General features: G+C 37.1%; 1 protein-coding gene and 1 long non-coding RNA gene across 3 annotated transcripts; both read right to left on the bottom strand.

Annotated features, from left to right (window-relative positions):
- Nucleotides 1-2,656: 2,656 nt before the first annotated feature.
- Nucleotides 2,657-21,648, bottom strand: LOC103714145 (COP9 signalosome complex subunit 1). Of its 2 annotated transcripts, XM_026807294.3 has the most exons (8): nucleotides 21,047-21,605; nucleotides 20,252-20,572; nucleotides 19,281-19,397; nucleotides 19,080-19,165; nucleotides 8,195-8,237; nucleotides 6,441-6,484; nucleotides 3,232-3,466; nucleotides 2,657-3,046 (listed from the first exon to the last, which is right to left on the bottom strand). In XM_026807294.3, exons 1-8 carry the CDS (start codon nucleotides 21,449-21,451, stop codon nucleotides 2,870-2,872), a joined length of 1,428 nt encoding a protein of 475 aa, XP_026663095.1. In that variant the 5' UTR covers nucleotides 21,452-21,605; the 3' UTR covers nucleotides 2,657-2,869. The 2 variants fall into 2 exon arrangements, with proteins under 2 accessions (XP_026663095.1, XP_008799523.1); XM_008801301.5 differs by lacking the exons at nucleotides 6,441-6,484; nucleotides 8,195-8,237 and having other exon boundaries at nucleotides 21,047-21,648.
- Nucleotides 17,298-18,638, bottom strand: LOC148714397 (uncharacterized). The gene is made up of 2 exons (XR_015976423.1): nucleotides 18,515-18,638; nucleotides 17,298-17,502 (listed from the first exon to the last, which is right to left on the bottom strand). It is a non-coding gene; the product is annotated as an uncharacterized LOC148714397 (long non-coding RNA).

The raw sequence follows: 21,648 nt of genomic DNA, 5'->3' as shown, positions 1-21,648 counted from the left end.
AGGTGATCTAGGGTCAGCATGACACAATTATCTACCCTTTAATCCTAGAAGCACAACCCAAGAATATACATTTCTTTTGCCCTAAGTTGTAGTTTTCCACTATCCACATGAGAGTAATCAGGACAATCAAATATGTATAAGTTTGAATAATCTCCAGGAGAACTAGATCAAACCTCCCTTGGAGTTTTGAATTCAACAGCATTTGATGAAGATCTATTTGCCAAATACCGGGTCGTGCAGACAACTTGAGCCCAATTATACTCTCTAGATATCCTAGCATTACAGCTGCAACCCTATTTCTGTTGTGGAGTACCAACCGTAATGTGAGGCCTAAAATGCCATCACTCCTGCAAGATCCCTCAAACTCACTAGAACAGAACTCCAAAGCATTACCTATTATCCTTGGATACTTACTCACTTGCCTGCCAATTTTGCTAATCGATCATAATTTCTCGCTGCTTGAGATACTAAGAATAAATGGTGCCGACAACAAAAGACCTTGTCAGGTGCTGATCGAACTAATCTACTAATGGTGGTTGATCATATGCTGCTCAATATTATGCCTTGAAGAGGACTCGAACCTCCACGCTCTTTAGCACGAGATTTTGAGTCTACATCAACCTCTAGATCCGCTCGTGGGAGGGATACGAGAGGGACCCCAAAGATCCGTGAATATAATCCATCGTATACTTTGTTCTATGAACAGCCACAGAGATATTCACTCTGCATGCATTGTTTACCAAAACATAATGCTCCCAGAAATCCAATTTCCCTGTTTTCTGACCACAAAGCAAATCCCCGTTTTTGCTAAATTTTATCATGCCCCTCTCACTTGCATGCCCAAGCCTCATGTCTCGAGCACGTAATATCTAAATCTGAGGAACCACAGGCTGAAACTGCCACACCATTAGAGAAATGTAGTAGTTCTCAATCTTCTTGCCTTTCATCACAATCAGGGTACCTTCGTAAACTCTAAGAACTTTACCTTCGGCATTATATTTGCATCCACTGAAGTCGAGCATAATCAAGGATATAGTATTCATCATCTCAATCCAGAGTCTTATGCGGTACACCGTTCTCCACAAGCACGACTCCTAGATCGACCGATTTATAAGTGTCGAACCAATATCTTTTAGGAAGCATATAATACGAACATCCTAAATCACGAATCCAATCATCCTTTGGATTCAGACTATAATCACACATTACAGGAACCGTCTTTGAATCATCAGAATTCTTATGCACGACTCTTGAAGCAACCATTCCAAGTGCGGTGGAAAATTTAGTTTCTGCTGCCCCGCGGACCTAGAAGGCTAAACCGCAGGACATGACACGAGCGTGTACTAATATTTATTCACTCAAAATATCATGTACAAATATTTCTGGACAAGGCGGCGCAAAACGGGGATGCGATGGGGAGGTGCCGCGGCTACGCGGCGAACGCGTATGGAATCCACGTTAGAAATGCTGTCCGACTCCGCTTTTTTTTTTTTTTTTTTTTTACTTTTCCACGCTGCCAGCCATGGGACACTTTTGGTTACGTGTGGCCGTGTGGGGTGGTGCTTGAAGGTACCTCACGTGCGAGCTGGTCCGATGCATTTTCCATTTATTATTACTATTATTATTTTCACAAAGCAAGCCCTGCGGCCAGCACCCAACCTTGTCTGCGGTCGTAAGAGCCAAGCGAGAAGCTTTTGAGGAAAATTAGTGGAAGCTTTGAAGGGAAACGGATGGGAGTTCTTCGGCAGAAGAAAGAAGCATCACCGTAGGGTCATCCGATCTCTGATGCATGGTAAGAAAGTGTGGTTCAAATCCAAGATCTTTTTCAGAGTTTGCAGTTTGCTGTCCCTCTTCTGCTGCTCGAGCTGAGGTGAATTCCGTGATGTGGGAGGCTTTCGGAGGAAGGATGGATGGTGAATATTTTGAGATAGATGAAGAAAACTTTGTAAATTATGCATGTGGAGTGGGGGAACATTTTGTTGATACTTTGACGTGCGCCGAGGATGATCAAAATGATGATCACGAGAGAGTTCCCGATTTGCTTGTCTCGGAGGCAGATGGGATGAACCTTGCAGTTCGAATTGTATTATTAGGAATGGGCGGTTTGGGTAAGATACATCCTGGTTAGCCATCCTCGAAAATTGCTAATTTTCATCATAATTTTATCATGATTTTATGTTCTTGGTAAATGAATAATCAAAAAAAGAAATATAATAAGTGAAATTCGGGACACCCGAATTTAATGTCTGATTTTTATCCATCTTTCCGTTTTTTTTTTTTTTTGGTAAATAATAAGAGGAGAAGGGGAGGGACCAGCCCATCCGCGTAGCAACCCCACTACTAAGCCCCTCTTCCATCAAAAAATGTTCCATACAGATCGTAGGTTTCGCGTACCTTTCCCGACCCGTAGGCTCACCGCCTCACGTGGATACGTCACCCAGCACCACCTTGGTACAGATAGAAGGAAAGCATATCCGGCGCATTTGAAATCCGAACAATTGGGATGAATTTATTACCCCTTTACCACCAGGCTACTACCTTGGTGGCATCCATCTTTCCTTTGACGGCAGGTTAATATTTCTTATGGCGGCTCATGTTACCACAGATTGGAAGTGTTCGCGCATAAACCAAGCAGGCCACGCAAAAACATCCAACCTCAAAAAGGATGTACACAAACTTATAACCACCATGAAACTAGGAAGGTTTCAACTTCAAGCCCCGATCTTGCAAATACATTGACATCTGCACAAATTTTAACCATGGAATTCACAATCAAATGCAAACGAGGAAGTCATCTTCCATCCATAAGAGGTGAGACCCCAGTACCAGAAAACCCCCAGCAAAGCCTCAAGGAAATATGCCTTCCACTTCAAATTTTCCTTGCCGCCCTTTGGTTGTATTCATGCTTGATGAGATTGGCTCTCAGCAACATTGCCCTAGCATCTCTCTCAAACTCAACACCAGTTTGTAGGACACGCTGGAACGTCGCATTTCTTTGATCAGCATGCCTTGCATAAAGAATTTTGTTGTGCGAGTCTATCCGGGCCTGCAGATATTCCACATAAAATTAATTGAGCATAGCTGAAATAATAATGAAAATGCTGATATTCTAAAGTTAAACTAGGATCTAAGAGACCATCCCAGAAATAATTCCTATTAAGCTACGAGCAAACATAAAGCGCAAGCATTTCTATACTGGATAAGACTTAAAACAGGAAAATGCTATCTTACTTGAATCTGGTTGTCGGTGATCAAAGCTTCGAGTTCTTTCTCCAGCCCTGCAACACCAGTTTTAAAGGCATCGGCCATTGTGTGGAGATCCACAGAAATGAATGGATGCGTATACTGGATGATAGCTTTGTGGCGAATTTGAGTATACAGTGTTTCAACATGATCATGTAAATGGATATCCAGCAAAAGGTTTGGTTTAAGGTTCTCTAAATACTCCAGACAGGAAGCATAGCGACTGCAGTGGAATATTCTTGTGGTTAGAAACATTAAAAGTTTCTCATTGGAAACAACAAGCAAATGACATGCTTTTGACAGACAGCAACATCCACTCCATGAAGCAACAATGTATCGTTTTAAGAAGCAAATGTCACGAAGATTACTCACACGTGAGAGTAGTGAGGTGAGAGCCATAATAAGCAAATTATTAATGCAACTGTCATGATTTTAAATTTTGTTATAATATATTCAAGAAACAAAATTGCAGAATTTGCTGTTTCTAGAGGAATATGGTACATATTTCTGTTTTTTTTAAAAAATAGAAAATCCATTTCTTAACTATTTGTAGTGGATCACATGTAAAGAAGTCCTGGTTCAGTTAGGATCTGCATTATTTTTTAATGAATTAAATATATGCAGACGTAAGATATTGACGAATTCAGAGGGATTTTTTTATACACTGGTTCCAACCTATTTGTCTCTATCTCTGCTGTCTTCAACTGTCCTTTTCATACCCTGCAAGATATTTTCTCACATCTCAGTCCTGCAACAGATACATTCATAATCGAGCAAGCACGTTTAGCACTTTCTGCTGGGTTCACCCTCTTAAACACAGATTCCAACAAAATCCAACCACCTAACAAGCAATCAAGATCTGCCTAACAACAGATTGCTTTGAAGGAGGCATGTAACAAACTTAGGTATGAACATAATGATAGGAACTATATTGTATCGTTAAGTGGCTTAATCAATGAATATATACGTCTGTGTATGCATGCACGCATGCACACATACATACATTTCTGGTGCTTACCACAAGAATGAAGATCAAGTACAATTGCAATAACTATAGTGGAATCACATATGCACAATAATAAAGATGAAATACTTGCAATAACTATAGTGGAACCGAGTCCATAGGCCATACTGTGAAGTTATGGTAGAGGTTACTTCAAAGTTCAAACAAAATTAAATGATACGCAACTATTACAAAGAACAATTCAGTATTACGCTAGGAAGCTAAATGACAGTTGATAGGTGACTCACCTAAGGCTTTAAAGAAAAGAGAGAACCAGCACCTGCTCTTTACTAAGAGAGAAGATACAACAGAGTATCATTAAAGATGGATATGTGGACCTTAAGAAATAAATCCAATAATCAGTAGACATACTATGCAAATTGAGTAGAAACGAAGTTGAATAGCAGGCTTTGATCAGGACGGACAGCCATGAGAAACAATAGCATGCATGACCATATAATTGTTTTGGACCATTATACAAAAGATTGAGTCTGATGAAGACAGATCTAATGAAAATTAATGTCTAATGGATGAAGCAATGAGGTGCTTTGATTGATGAAATCCTGAGTTTATAAGAAAACAACAAGGGCTGCAATGTTGTGCGGTTCAAAATGTTGAGAAGGTTCATGCACACAAGACAAGGCTCACAAAGACATGTGCCTATGTGGTATAGCTAGGAGGAATTGAGTGAGAAACGAGTTAGATCAAAGAAAACATAAAAGTTTCGCCAGTGAAAAAGCAGTAGAGAATTGAGTCAGTTGACTGAAACGGTAAGCAAGCATGCACTAAAATTTTGCAATCCAATTAGAAAAAAATGCTCAAACTTATGAACAGGTCATGGAAAAAAGTAGGTTGGACAGAGCATTTGGAAGGACACAGCTGCCAATTCCTTTTTATTCTGAACTCTGTTCTTTTAATTTAAATATTTGAGGCATTTAATATGAAATTACATCTAAGTTAAACCATTGCTCACCAAGCTCAATCTTGTAAAAAAGTTAACCTATGATACAATGGTTAGGTGGGCCAATTCAGACTGTGTATGGTTGTTCAGACCCAGATATTTTTGAAGTCCCTAACAAACCTGGACACAGAAAGTTGGACAAATGCATTTTCAGGTTAAGCAATTGCATAATGAACGGCACTCCAAACTAAATGCCAAAAATTATCCACAAATATCATAAAAGAAATACTTAGGATAATTACCTTTGTCCTCCGAATTCCATAAAAAGATTTTGCACCATGATTTCTGATTTTTTGTATTTCTTTCATACACCATATAGGTGAGACATGAATTCCTATCAGTGCTAATACAAGATTTTGCAATGAACAGCAACTTAACTTATCAATAATGGACAAAAGCAAGCATATAATCCGAACCCATATGACAACCCATTCATCCAGTCATGGATTTTCCTATTTCAACACTCTTTTCACCCTAGCAGTTCTGCCTCATCCAAGAAAGAGCAAGAAGTGAAGACAACCATCATTGTTTATCATATATATATGCTAACACTTATAGATACATTTAATTGATTGAGATACTAGATGACCACATCAAAACAACAATTTAATGCATCAAATCTGGCCCACTCTAACTAGAAATAGATTTAAGCTAGCAAATTTTTAAAATGTCATAAACCCCTGTTCCCAACCAAAAGTGGCTGTGACACTGCATGTGGGCCTGTGTTCTGGCTGGTGACTGGCACACATGGATATGTTAAAACTCGGGACTTTTGGATTAGAAAAAATGAATCCCGTCTTCATGATCAAAACAACAGTTCAACAAATGATAGGCAGAGGAAAAGAATGCTTCAGAAATTATGTCACAACAAGGATAATTGTAGCTTTGCATTTCTTGAATTTTTTAAAGCAGATTTTATAGCCCTTTCAAGTTTCAGCAGGGTAGAAACTCCTCAGATCAGGAATGGAACTCAGACCAGTATTTCCTTAAATTTCCTGAAACTTCAAAATGATTTCTGGCAAACCTTCCTATATCCTCTCAAATGAACACGCCACCAAAGCATGAAGGAAGTTTATCTTTTGAAGTAAGACTTGCTGAAACCTTGGCATATCATCTCCTTGGGTGAAGGGATCAGGTTATCTAATAAACTCTCAGGATCACATTAACAATAGAGTTGCAGCATGAAAAAAGTATGCCTCATTTACTCATCCTTCAATAAGAAAGGTCACATACCCTTCTGCTAGATAACCAACAATGGGCAAACCTTCCAACGAGAGCTGTCCAATCAGAAGCACATAACTTATGAGAAATTATAGGTCCTGAGCTTCTTGTCATATAGAAAAAAATTAGTGAGAAAGAAACTGAAATAAATCCACAAATGAAAAGAACAAAAGCAGAAACTTTTGCATTTCATTTACATATTTTAGGAGTTATCAGAACCACCACAAGGAGCAATCCGTATATCAAGTCTTGGTTTTCTTTCCTAAATGTACAGATACCTTCTAAAGATAGGTAGCAACCATGTCCCAACACTAGCGGCCCCTCACCAAAAGCATCATGGTCTGTGACTTATTTTCAATGATAGAGAAAATAGAAGTCCACGTCGCACAAGAAGTCATGCTGGAAGTAGTTCATTTCCTTAATCATTCCAGCCTTAAATATTTATAGGCAGTATCTTCCATTGAACATAACATACCCTCTCCAAGATCTCAATCCTGCTCCTAACCCTGCTTCCTAATTTGTCCAACACATATTAAATAGTTAAGTACCATCTATTGAAACATAAGTCTGTCAAAAATAAATCTTAGTTTTAAAAAAATTATCACTAATGTTTTATCATACTTTTGAATCAATTTTTCATAGATATATTCAAAATGCAATAACAATATGAAAACATTGAAATTGCTCTATAGATTATAATGCTGTTTTCTTCATGTGTTTCCAAGGATTGTCCATGTCATAATTTTTAATTTGAGAGCTCCATTTCCCCACTCTTGCACTGCTCTGAGAACTGAGCCCTGTATATCTAAAGTCCAACTAAAAAAATCAAACAACCTAAAAGATGCTTCTGAGAACTAAGGCCTGTACATCTAGCCCAACTGACTAAACCAAACAACCTAAAAGATGCTTCAGATAAGCACAAACACACCACCCCCAAACTCCACCTCTAGAGTAGATTCAACTAAAGACTTGCTACTAGGAGCTTTTTTTTTCTTTGACTGTTATAAAAATTAATTCTTATTAAAAAGAATGACCATGTCTAGTTAAATTTAACATAATACAGATGAATACATTTTGGTTTGAACTACGAATTAAATGCATTCAACAAACTTAGAATGTATAAACACATGTAATATAGGTCATGTGTTCTTTTTAATAACATTGATAACCATGACATAGGATAGTTTGTTAATACACACTCGAAGAAGATCTAAGCTATATATATATATTGGTCAGCATAGATAATGGTGGGATGTGATGTTGGAAGGTTGAAGTGAACCATGGACCATGATGCCACCACAATGCGAGGCATTGTTATTGCATGGAAGAGATGAGGTTTAGAGTCTCCTTAGTGACAACACATAACCAAAATAAAAGCAGAGGTTAAACCATATCCTAGCGTATTGTTTGTCAAGCTTGGGCATGGTTGAGATTTGAGTGAGCTTCTTAAATAATATGTTGGAAGTGCCAGATTCATGTCTAAAATAGTTAGATGCATTGGTTGCAAACAGAATAATGGAAGATTTGAAGAGACAGATGAATCAAGTTACAGGAGATAAATATACACATGGTGTTGAGAAGATGCTTATGGACATTAAGTAAGAATTATTTATCATCTGACTGACCACTTCATCCAAGTCATAGGCAAACAGTATCTTCAAGAGGATTTGCAAAGGAAAAAAAATATTACCCTTGTAAATTTCAACATGCTGTGAAAAAAAGAGGAATGATGCATCTATGCAATTATGTGCACATTGTTTCCTTACATGGCAAAGAGGATGACCAGCATCTCTCCCCCCAACCCGCGTGCTAAAAAAAAATAGAAAACACACATCAACCAATAATGGAAGTACACTATTATAATTCAAAAAGTCATCAGGAGAAAGGCTACTCAGGATATTTAATTTGCAAAATCTTATAGCAAGGATACTTTTCAAACCCTAATAGGATTGAAAGTATCGCATGTCTTAATTACCAACTATCAATGCTTGTCGAGACACCAAAGCAAGGGGAAAAATCAGTGTTTGGTCTTCCCTGTTCTATTCTCAATCAAACAAAATATGTGGTGGTTTCTCATGAAGAGAAGATATTACTCAACATAAATTCTTTCATCCAAATGCTTCTCTTATTCACTTAGGAGATGCGAAAAAAGAATTCCTAGAATAATCATCTATGCTCCCACACTATAGATTCTTGACACCTGATACATTTTATCCATAATGATTGGATGCCTCAGCCCCATGTGATGGGTCAAATACATATACACCTGCCACCTAGTAGTTAAATAGAAGCTTGTCTCCAACATTGTATTTTTCACAGCTTGTACTTGCTTAAAGAAACACATACCCAAGCCAATTGTCTATATTTAACGCATTCCCCATTCTAAGTCCTTCACTTTTAATTCAAGGCCCCTCTTGATATCCTCCATCCTATTAGCCTCATGTTACCAATATATAGTGCTCTCCATCCTCCCAACAAAAACTAATTTTATTAGCTTTTTAATCCTTCAAACAAACATTGCAAGCATGGCAACTGCCACGATTGAATTACATGTCACTAACATGCAAGCCAATGTTCATATGATATACAAGAGGAACTTCACCCGCCAACAAAGGTTCACACAGAATGAACTCATCGATAATTTCTCTCCACTTCATTCCCTTTAAAAAAAATATGAAATAAGAAAAAAAGAAAAATTGTAGAAGAAAGAGAACATTTTTTTAAAAGAAAAAAAGATTGACATCAAATATTATCTTATTTAAATAAACTAGTTATGATGCACGTGGAGATGCATACTTACTATGGTCTTAATTTTAAAAAGACTAAAATAACTAGTCTATAATCAATTTTTTAATGCATTATATCACATCTGTCCTTTGGTTTAGAAGTATCTCTCTTCCTCCCCTTTGAAATGTCATGGAGTCTAGATACACTAAGATATTTTTTCCAAAATTTTTGCATTCTTTCTTTCTCGCTAAATCGGATTTTCTTCAAAGCCCATTAATGTTAGAATTCCTTCTTCAAGTCTAACATGTTTTATTCTTTTCAAGAGAGATTCAATTAAAGTTATTATAGGAATATTTAAATATTTAAAAGGGTAATCTGATCAGAGTTATTTTTGGAACTAAAAATTGACAAATTAAGTCAGGTTTATATAGTTTATGGATAATACAAGAGAATGAAAAGGGTTATATCTCTTTATTTCTAATTGTACCTCAGAAGGTAAATCAAAAATATAACATTGTCTCAAACATGGAATAAAAAGGACCAACCAAAGAAAGAATATCCCATTTATCACTTTCTCTTTGAATATTAAGTAGAATCATAAGAGCAGTTGTTCTTGTTCTCTTTCTATGGCAAGGGAAATCTGCCTGCATGCATCATGGCCTCTAATCCCACATGGAAACAATTAAAAGAAACATAGCCAATGAGGGTGCAAATATGGGGCAAAAGCAGGCAATATTTCATGCTTCACTTGGGAAAAAGAGGGTGCATATATTCGAATACAATTTCTTATCCAGATCTGTTCCAGCTAGTTTAACAGTACCTATTAATTAAGAAACCAACCATAATCCTCAAAAGATTGAAATTCATGTTCAAGAGTACATATCAAAGCCTCCCCTCCAACTTTAATGCATTGGCTTGTGATAAAAACATGTTACTAATCCTCTTTATGATAGATGAGGAAGGTGATTCTGATTTCTTCAGGTAGCTCAGTTACGATAATGTAGCACTCAGGAATAAGTTATATGCCATATGAACAAGTTACCCTAGCAAATTTAATCAAAATATTGCTCCTTCAGTGACCCTCGTTCCCATGGCAATTACAGTAAAAGTCTAAAAGATATATAACCATCCTCTTATGCACCCATCTTATGGAAAATAAAAAAAGAAAACCCCTAGGACTATGTGGTGAACCATTATGCATGCTGCATCATAAATAGGATTATTAAAGCATCCATCGAACTGTCATGATATCACCACCACACATCAAATGTAGCAACAAATTTTGATGCGATCCACAGTGAGAGAGAGTTTCTGTTGCCGATGGCTCTCAAAGGCCTACTAACTTGGCTAAGACACGCCACAAACCACTAAAAATTTTTCCAGACATTGAGTCGCTAAGTTCTTTCAAATGTAACGGACGAGCAAAGGTGGACTGCTAGGCCAGCTTCCACTTACTTTTCAGCTCGGTCAACCCCTAAAGTTCCCTTATCAAGTTTCTCACCTTCATTAAGGAGATCTAGCTGAAAAAAAAATCTCATATGATTTTTCATTGTTGATCCCTAAGAAAGAAATTTCAGTAGAAGTACTATTTGCGCCTGAACTTCTCTAACAATATAAACCTGCCGAAAAATCTTGTACTCAAGCAATCAAATTGTAGAACTCTGAATACATGTCCAATTAATGATCATTATAAACCATGACTATGGAAACCTTGGATTATTTCAGACACTTGAGAAAGCAATCCATGAAGAAAAAAAAAATTAACACCTCAAACAAATGTGTAACTACATTGCACACTTACATATAAGTATGTATATATATATATATATATATATATATATATATGTAATTATACATACATATATATGAGTTGTAAAACCACATTAAAACGGTAAAATGGACAGATGACATCAAAATAAATCTGTCCTAACATAGGCAGATGCCAGTGATGGACTAGATGTTTGGCATCCTACTTGATGTTCACCATCACTCACTATGTCAACCATCAATTGCAAGATATGCAGTATCCTGATCAACTCCACATGGCTGGACTAAAGCAAACAGTGGGCCACTGAATTTCATGCATACAAATTTCCTCACTTCCCATCTGAACTGAAATATATCCTTCTATTGATCATTTGACATAAAACTAACAATCATTCTAGTACAAGACCATCCACAAAGATTAGAACTTAAGTCTATATGAAACCTAGCAATCATAGAAGAAATATGAGAATGATGCCAGTTTCAGTTTGGCAAACCCATTTTGTGACTCCAACCCAGAGCTAGCCACTAACACTATATTTGCTTCCCATGAATAAAAAAGAATCAGAATGGGAATCAAAATGGATTAGGAATAGAAGGCAGAGAATCAAAATTACAGTTCTTATTTCTTTGTTTGGATGTGAAACAAAAGAATGCATGGAAAAGAAACGACAATGGAATTTCAATATTTAATTTAACTAATTAAATATTAGAGTCTAAGCAATTTTATATAAAGTTTCGATAATATTATTTTCTATTCTATGTACCTTTATTAATTATTTTTTATTTTATTCATATTTTATATATTAAATCAAATATTTTATTTTTAGTTTTTAATCCTAATTATCTATATATTTTATGTTTTATTCATATTTTCTAATTGTATTTAGTATTTTTGCTATTTATTATTTACTATCAATTATTTTATTTAACCTTTAATATTTATCTAACATATTTTATCTTTTTCTTCAATATTATTTAAAAATTAATTATATTTTTATTTTTATTTAATATGATATCATTAATATCATTTCCTTTTAAAATATTTTATTTTAATTTTAATCTTTCATGGTTATATTTTATTTTAATTTTATTTTCATTCATTTTAGTTTTAAATTGAATATTTTATTGGGGAACTTGCTTAGCGGTCCATTTATTGACCGGTCTTTAACGTTTAATCCCTATTGACGGATTGTTTAACAATCGGTCTAAATATATTTCAACATTGCAATATGGGACGAAAATGGCCCCGCCTCTCCCATTTCCACCGAAGAAGGGGAAGAAAAAGACAGCCGCCGGCCACGACCCGCCCCCTCCCGAGCCTGCCGCCGGCCACGGCCCGCCCCCTCCCGCGCTCGCCACCGGCCCCGCCCCCTTCTGCACCGCCGGGAATGCCTCCGCCCCCACGGTGGGGAGGTGCCGAAGAAGAGGAACCGCTGGCCAGCCGTGGCCGCCGCCGGCCCCGGCCCGCCTCCTCCCGAGCCCCCTCTCGCAACCACCACGGCCCTGCCACCTTCTGCGCGGCCGGAATCGCCCCATAGTGGGGAGGTGCCGAAGAAGAGGAACCGTTGGGTAGCCGCAGTGGCGGCCGCAGGCACCGCCGGCTGCGACTCGCCCCCCCCCCCCCCCACCCCCCCATCCCCCGTGGTCCCCTCCTGCGGCCGCCACCGCCCGGCCCCCTTCCGTCGCCGCCGGCCTCGCGGGAGGAGAAGGAAGAAGAAAGAAGGAGAAGAGAAGAAGAGAAAAAAAAATAGAAGAAAAGGAAAGTAAAAAAAGAAAAGAAAAAAAAGAAAAAAAAATAAAGTTAAATCATCTTGGAACACAGTTAAATAAGTTTGGAACATACTTAATCTACCCTGGCATACAGTAAAATCATCCTGGCACATCGTTAAATAAGCTTGGAACACACTTAATCTAACTTGGTACACAGTTAAATCATCCCGGCACACAGTTAAATCATTCCGGCATAGTTAAAAAAGCTTGAAACACACTTAATCTAGCCTGGCATAGAGTTAAATTATCTCGAAACACAGTTAAATCATCTCGGCATAGTTAAATAAGCTTGGAACAGACTTAATCTAGCCTGGCATAGAGTTAAATTATCTCGGAACACAATTAAATCATCCCGGCACAGTTAAATAAGCTTGGAACACACTTAATCTAGCCTGACATGGAGTTAAATAATCCCGGCACACAGTTAAATCATCTCGGCACATAGTTAAATAAGTTTGGAACACACTTAATCTAGCCTGGCATAGAGTTAAATTATCTCGGCACACAGTTAAATAAGCTTGGAACACACTTAATCTAGCCTGGCATAGTGTTAAATTATCTCGGAATACAGTTAAATCATCCCGGCACACAGTTAAATAAGCTTGGAACATACTTAATCTAGCCTAGCATAGTGTTAAATTATCTCAGAACACAGTTAAATTATCCCGGCACACAGTTAAATAAGCTTGGAACACACTTAATCTAGCCTGACATACATTTAAATTATTTTGGAACACAGTTAAATCTTTTCTGCACAATTAAGTCTTCTCTGTACATAATTTAACTGTGTGCTAGGCTAGATTAATTGTGTTCCAAACTTATTTAACTGTGTGCCGAGAAGACTTAATTGTGTACAGAGAAGACTTAACTGTGTTCCAAGATGATTTAACTATATGCCAGGCTAGATTAAGTGTGTTCCAAGATGATTTAACCGTGTGCCAGGCTAGATTAAGTGTGTTCCAAGATGATTGAATATGCCAGGCTAGATTAAGTGTGTTCCAAGATGATTGAACTGTGTGCCAAGCTAGATTAAGTGTGTTTCAAGATGATTGAACTGTGTGCCAGGCTAGATTAATTGTGTTCCAAGATGATTTAACAGTGTGCCAGGCTAGATTAAGTATGTTCCAAGCTTATTTAATTGTGTGTCGAGATGATTTAATTGTGTGCCAGGCTAGATTAAGTGTGTTCCAAGATGATTTAACTATGTGCCAGGCTAGATTAAGTGTGTTCCAAGCTTATTTAACTATGTGCCGACGTGATTTAACTGTGTCAGGATAGATTAAGTGTGTTCCAAGATGATTTAACTATATGCCAGACTAAATTAACTGTGTTCCAAGATGATTTAGCTGTGTGCTAGGCTAAATTAATTGTGTTCCAAGATGATTTAACTATGCCGGAAATTACAGTTTGGAAAGTCTCTGGATCGGATGTTTTAGATTTAATCAACAAGGACTTTTTGCTATAGAGGAGTCTTTGGAAGGGTGGGAAAGTAATTTTCCGTATTTTATTTTGTATTTATTAATTTATTTTTAGTTATTTATCTTAGTAAATTTTTAATATTTATCTAAGATCTTTTTATCTTTTCTTAATAATATTTAACAATTTAAATTTCTACATTTATTTTTCTTATACATGCATTGTGCTACCGCCTATTTGCTAGTATATGATACATAGTAAACTTCCGAGTAATAGTTGATACCATGGTATGCCGAATCGGCCCGTTCAGGCCGGTACGAACCAGTCCAGCCAGCTACCGGTACGCCGGAGTGGTGAAAACCGGTACGGGTCGGTTCTATATCGGAGACGAAGAAGACGAAGAGGAGAGAGCGCAGGGAAGAGAGGGAGGAAGGAGACCTTTGGCCGCCATCGGAGAGCCGCAGAGGGACGACGGAGGCCGGGGGGGCAGCGGAACCCGCGGAGGGACGACGGAGGCCAAAGGCATCCCCTGTTTCTTTTGAAACAGGGCCCTGTTAAAAATCCCCAAATTAAAAGCGTCCCCTATTTCTTTTGAAACAAGGGCTGCGGCCTCCGCCGCGCCCCCGCGGGTTCTCCCGCCCCCCGCCGGGCTCCGCCGCCCTCCGCGGCTCTCCAATGGCGGCCACAAGTCTCCTCTCTCTCTCTTCCCCGTGCTCTCTCTCGTTCTCTTCTTCTTCCCCGGCTCCGACGGAAAAGAGCTGGCCGGTTTGTACCGCCCGGTTCTGGTACGAACAGGAACCGTACTGGTCCGATTGGCAACTGATACGCGTATCGGACCTGGTATGGCGGACCTTAGTTGATACTACTAGGTGTTTGACTATGTTCTAATAAAATAAAATTTTAAATTATACATTAATTAAACTATTTTTTATTATATATCATAATCATCAATAGTTGATTCATATAAAAATATATCATTTGTAACTATTTTATATCATAAATATTGTTAATTAGTTTATTACCAAAAATATCATTCACTTTCATTTTCATGGTAATGACCATTCCTCCAATGTTTGAGTGGATCGCCATTCTTTCAAATGAAGGAAGCCAGATTCCAAAGGAATTGTGATTACATCCTCTGTTATCACACAAAGGCAATGGATCCTTGACCTATTTTATGGTCAATGTCCAAGAAAAAACAAATTCATATTAATGCACCAATGAGTTATAGTATTAAATGGTGTTCCATGATAATTTTGATGAAAATGGCTTCTATGGGTTTTTAATTTAAAATTAAAAATGAAGAAAAATAAAAATTAAAAATATAAAATAACTATGAAAGATTAAAATAAAAAATAAAATATTTGGTTTAAGATTTAAAATATATATTTTCCTTTAACATAACACATAGTAAATTTTTGAGTAATTATTGATAGTATTTAATATTTCACTATTTTCTAATAAAATAATATTTAAATTATATAATAATTAAACTATTTATTTTTATTATATATCATATCGATACTTGATCCATACAAAAATATATCATTTGTTAATTCTTTATACCATAAATATTGTTATTTAGTTTATTACCAAAAATATCATTCATTTCTATTTTCATTGGAATGACCATTTCCTCCCATGTATGAGTAGAATCACCATTTTTTCAAATGAAGGAATCTTGATTCCAAAGGAATTGTGATTCCATCCTCTAAATGTTATATCAAACATTAGAATGAGGCCAAAGTTGAAATCCCTATTCCACTCCAATGCTCATTCCAGTGAACTAAATATGGTGCAAGAATCCCGCACATCACAAAGCAATGGATCCTTGACCTATTCTATATAGTCAATGTCTAGGAAAAACACAAATTCAAATGAATGCACCAACGAGTTATACCTTTAAATGGTGTTCCATGATAATTTTGATGAAACCAATCTATGGGTTATAATTTCAATACAACCTCCAAGCAAAGTTGATTTTCCAGTGTGAAGTTAATTGGAAGTTGACTAAAACAAACCACCACTTGAAAACAAACCACCAATTGAAAACAAATAAAATAAAATATTATCATTATAGGAAAGGAAAAGGAAAATAAGGAATCTAATGTTAACCAAAAAGTCTTTAGAATCTATTTGTCTAGTTTTATGGACCATTATCCATGGTACCAGTTTACTTTTGATCATGATAGTAATGCCTCTTATCCTGTCAAAGCACTTTCAAGTCACAGAAACTTGGTCTAAACAAAAATATTTCGTGCATCTAACACATTCAAGAAATGAGTTTTATCAAAGGACATTTAAGCCACAAAAAACTCAGGTCTAAGCACACATCTCATGCATCTAACAAATTTTAAGAAATGAGTCTTGTAAGGCAATAAGAACCATGCACACTATAGATGAAACAGACTCTCAAACTACGGATCATGGTCCTGCAAATATAGCATCATAATTGGATCCAAAAATAGGGAAAAATATATTTAAACATAAACAAACATCCAATGTTAGACCCTATAAAAAATTTAGATCAGCTAATCAAAAGAGTAAATTTAATCATTACGTAGCATATCATTCGCAATTTCACATGAATAAAAACCTTTCCCATAATGTCATTATATAATTAGAAGATATACATCTAGAATTGACCACGAAATTATGCAATGAGGCATAGCTTTGCAGAAACCAAGCAGAAAACATTTGGATCACCTTGACATCAACCCATGTAAAAATTCGGCAATTTCACACAAACAAGAATTGTTCACATCATGTTATTGTAATTACAGAAGACATACATCTAGATTTGACAACAGAATTATGCACACATGCAGATTCTTGGAAATCAAGAGCACAACATTCAAACTCATTGCATATATATAGGTGTGTACGCGCGTGCGAGCAATGAAATGAAAATAAATCAATTAATAAAAGGGAAAAAACATTCAACATCATGCAAGCAACGTTGACTAAATCTCCTTACAAATAAGAAAAAATGTATAGAATTTAGTGACTAGTAAAATATTTATACCATCTCATGAATAGCTTTATTAGACTCTTCATACCTTTCATGGAAGGAGACATGATTTTCTTTGTTTTCTGTCAACATTATAGACGCATAAGCTAATAACAACCTCAACAAAACCTGCTTGTTGCTTCCATTTGGACCACCCTATGATATTTTCAGTACAAGTATATATAACGATCTAGAATTGAAAATAACAAAATCCTTTTTCTCTAAAGATCTCTCACATAGCTCTTGTTGATCACTAACCAAATAAATGGAAAACAAAAAAAAAAATGGCCCCAACTTGGGAGCCTTTCTTACAACACCATAGACACTAGGTTTCTAATATGCTACCTCATAAATGCTTTCAGAGCCCCTGAAAGAGGTGTCTTCCTACAAAAGAACCAAGAGAACAAGTAAATGATCTTCTTCAGCCCAACCTATGCTTTTTTCTCTATAAAAGCCCAAAAGATTTGCCAAATAATATACCAAACAAAGAATGGACTATCTTTACAAAATCAAAGCATCACTGTGATATCTCTTTATGATTCTGTGCAGGATATAATTATAGTTTAATAAGATTCACACATGAAGGAGAAGGTTACATTTAAAATCCAATTGCAATATTTTGTTTGGCAAATCCTATTATGCCTGGTTCCGGCTATAAACTACTGCAACTCAGTACTGGCAAATCTACACTTCTACACTTCTACACCATAGATTGATTGATAACTTCTCTTTATCCTCCATAATAGCATCCACATGTGTTATAAAGTCAAAACATCACAGATTATATTAAATAACTTCATTTGACCCACAACTATGAACTAGAAATGTCAATATAAAGTTAGCATATATTCTTGTGGTATTGGCCTCTTTAAATATATCAAGTTTGACAATTTCCATGAAAACTAGCATAAGAAGCTATAATATTTTCAATAAGTGTTACAATAGATGAAGTTTGAAACGACTAAGCGCAAAGGCTATAATGTTATTGTAAATGCCTAAATAAATCACATGGAAAAAAAATTAGTTAACACTAAGTGTCAGACCTATAGACAGGATAAACAGGTGTATCATGTGTCAAAATAAGATCATCTACTATGGGCCTGCATTGCATCATATCAAGTCATGACAATGCAAAACAAATTAAATAACCCATCTAGCCTCGACCAATTTTTTTCCTTTGAGATGCTTTATGAAAACCCAGAGCTACCCGCTATTTTGACAGAAAAATCTAAAGCCTGAAGGCACGAAATGTGGCAAATCTTGGCTTGGCAGTTATTGATCTTCCTGTACCTCAGATCCCATAAACTAGCATTTACATTGGCACTAATGACGATGTTGACTAAAATAAATGATCGATATAATTACAAAATTTAAAAAAGTTAAAAAGTTCCCTTACCACAAAAAAACATGTGAATTTTGAAATTAAATAATGAATAAGTATGTGTATGTTTATGATGAAGTTCAAAACATTTGCAAGGGGAACCAACTGTCCACCATATGAACATCACATTCTTAATTCTGCACAAAGATATAAATCATAGATTAATAAGACAGCTACCAACAGAGCTAGAATGGTAACACAACCCAGATAAGAAGTCATTAGTCATTTTCCAATTGATATTAATTTACCAACCATCACATATTAATATTTATTACATCTCTTCCAAAATTATTTTCCACCTTTAGCCATGTGATATACCAGAAGTCATTTCAGAGTTGTCCTCCCTCTCAAGAAAGCACCTTGGTTAAGTGATTAGATAGAACTTAACAAATATAGAAGTGAAATGCTTTCCACAATAAAAGTAAATTTTCGATTCTATTATCATTGTTTATCAGAGAAATTAGTCAATAAAAAACGTAAAAGCAAAAGGTGAGCTCGTGAATAACAAGAGGGAAATAATACCACTTTCAAAGTAGACAGGTTAGTTAATTTATAAGAAGCAAAGGAAATATCATTATACCTTGCATAGAAGTCATGTATAAGCTCCCTTACTTCAGGCACCAACTCTAAGAAGTTTCGAAAGTTAATGTTGTCAATGACTTTGTTCTGGCAAAAATAGGGGCAGCTAGTTAGACTTTGATTAAGAAATGCAAGCTGGAATAAATGAAGAAAACAATAAAAAGATCCTGCAAAAATAAAGAAGCAAGTAGAAAAGAGATGCCTTCAGCTCCGTTCGATCAAAAGATGAAAGTGCACAAAGTCCACCATAAGTAGCGACATCTTGGGGTGCTATCACCTCTGCATAGTTGTTTCCTAGTTCAGGCCCAGTTTCCAAAAACTGCAGAAACAACCAGAGTTGGAAACAATCATGGTTAAATATTTTATACATTTAACCAAAGAAGCAATAAACTGCCCTCTTAACTTGCAATGGTGGAACATAAGACTCATAAATAGCTAAACAAAAGCACATAAGGTAAACTGTTAAAAAACTGTCAAATTTTAAAGTCAAGAACCTGCTTCTGCAGATGCTAGAGAGGGTTTCAAAGATTGACCAGATATGTCAGCAAAATTGCAAGTTTCTGTTCCTGTAATTGTCTTATAGAAGCACGTGCAATAGACAAGGCTCTTGAACAACAACAATGACAAAAGAATTTACTGATTAATATGCTGGCTTCATCAAAACCGACTATTACATGAAACAATTTTCTGTGACTAAAAGGGGATATTTCCCCAAATGATTCACTATCCTAAATTCACAGAGCATTATTTCTGTGGAATTTCTTTTCAGCCTAAAACTGAACAGCAAATGACTAAATCACTAGTCTTAATTGTCGATATGAAAACTTGTAGGCAGTATGAAGTCCAACTGACAAAGGATGATTTGTTTGCCAGCTACTACTGAGTATTATTTACAGCAACCTGCTACTAGTTGATATTTTTGCTAATATTCATTCCATATACTTTTAGTAGACACATGAATTTACGATGTATTGTTTTATTCTAGCATGATCTCAAGATTATTGTCAAATATACCTTCTTATTCTTAAATATGGCCTTCCATTAAGATCATCACTAGCGTAGGCATAGAATAAAAGCTCAGGCATATAAAGTACAAATATCTCGAGCCAAAATAAGGCTTCAAAAGATTAATGGACAAAAGTATTAGAGATGCAAAGACTGTAAAAGACCAACCTTGCGAGCAGCAAGTTTATACTTCTTTGCCTCCAAGTAAGCCAACCCTGCAGCGCATCGTAGTTTTGCAACTGTGACAGGGTCCAGCGTGTCTGGTGTTTGCTCAGCTTTACTAACATAATTTGAGACATGCATAAACTGGCCCAACTCGATACTGACCAGAATCACATTCAAACACATCTGAATAATGTGCTTTGAAGTAGTGCAATAATCCCGAGTACGAACATAATTCTTAAAGGCATCCCCAAGTTGACCATGAGCATAGTAGAAATCTCCAAGATCATTGTAACCCATTCGAATGCTCTCCTTGATCAAATTTGTCTGCACATTGAAGTTTAGGGTGAAGTTAATGGTAACAGTTACGAAAGAAGAAAAAGAAAATCAGGACATGTCCCTTTGCCTCTAAATTGCTGGGAATCATGTATTTATCATCAAGGTAATTAAAAAAAAAAAAACTCCCATTTTATCAGGAAAAAAATGCTCGTAATTAAGATTTAGAAGCAAGTTATGGGAATCTGCAAAGAGGTGAAAGTGAGAAATTTTCTTTAAATCAAAAGAAAGAAGGTAAGGTCCTTGGATCTCTAAATTGCGCGGTATTCATGGATATATTATCAAACTAATCCCAAAAAAATGCAATATAATAATGTGAAGATCGCTTTTATCAAGGGGAAAAAGGACACTGCGAATAAGATTTAGGAGCAAGCAATTGAAATCTCCAAAGAGGAGATTTTAGCCAGGTTATTTTAATAAATTTAACAGCAATAAGAAGAGGAACATGAATTGTAGGTAGGATACCTTATACCCACTGAGCTCGTTCTCAAGCTTGTCCTTGCGCTGCTCGGCACGGCGGTCAATGGAGTCGGCCCAGGCCTGGTCGAGGGTGTATTGGGGACCGAGGCGGCCGGCGATCTTGCTGGCCGCCTCCCGGTAGAGTTGGGAGTCCTCGCCCTTCTTGATCTCGTCGTAGGCGAGGCGGAGGGCCTCGAGCTGCATGCCCTCGTTGCCACAGCGGTCGGCAATGAAGAGCAGCCGAGTCACCTTGGTCCGGCCGGTGTACAGCGATGCGTAGGCCTCCACGTCCATCTGCTCGCCGCCCATCACCGCCTTGCTCCCCCGCTGCTGCTGGCCATCGCCACCGCCATTGGGGAACATCGCCTCATCGCCCATCGGCCCCACCACCCCCTCCTCGTCGCCGTCCATCTCCGCCACCGCTTCCTTCCTCGGGATTCTAGCCTCAGGCGGAGCTCCGGCCGCGATTTCTCAAAACCCTAGCAGAATCGCGGGCCGGAAGAGCCTCTTTCTGCCGTCGCTTTTATTTGCGTATGATGCCGACTTCACAAAGGATTGGGCTGGTAGCGGCACTTTGGGTTGGGCCACGGCCATACTTGGCCCCGTTT

The sequence above is a fragment of the Phoenix dactylifera genome, chromosome 3, assembly GCF_051530095.1.
Source record: "Phoenix dactylifera cultivar Ajwa chromosome 3, Ajwa_hap1_PhDact_Kaust_v1.1, whole genome shotgun sequence".
Classification (NCBI taxonomy): Eukaryota; Viridiplantae; Streptophyta; class Magnoliopsida; order Arecales; family Arecaceae; genus Phoenix; species Phoenix dactylifera.
Note: the sequence above shows the minus strand (reverse complement) of the source record. Positions and strands in the feature narration are given on the sequence as shown.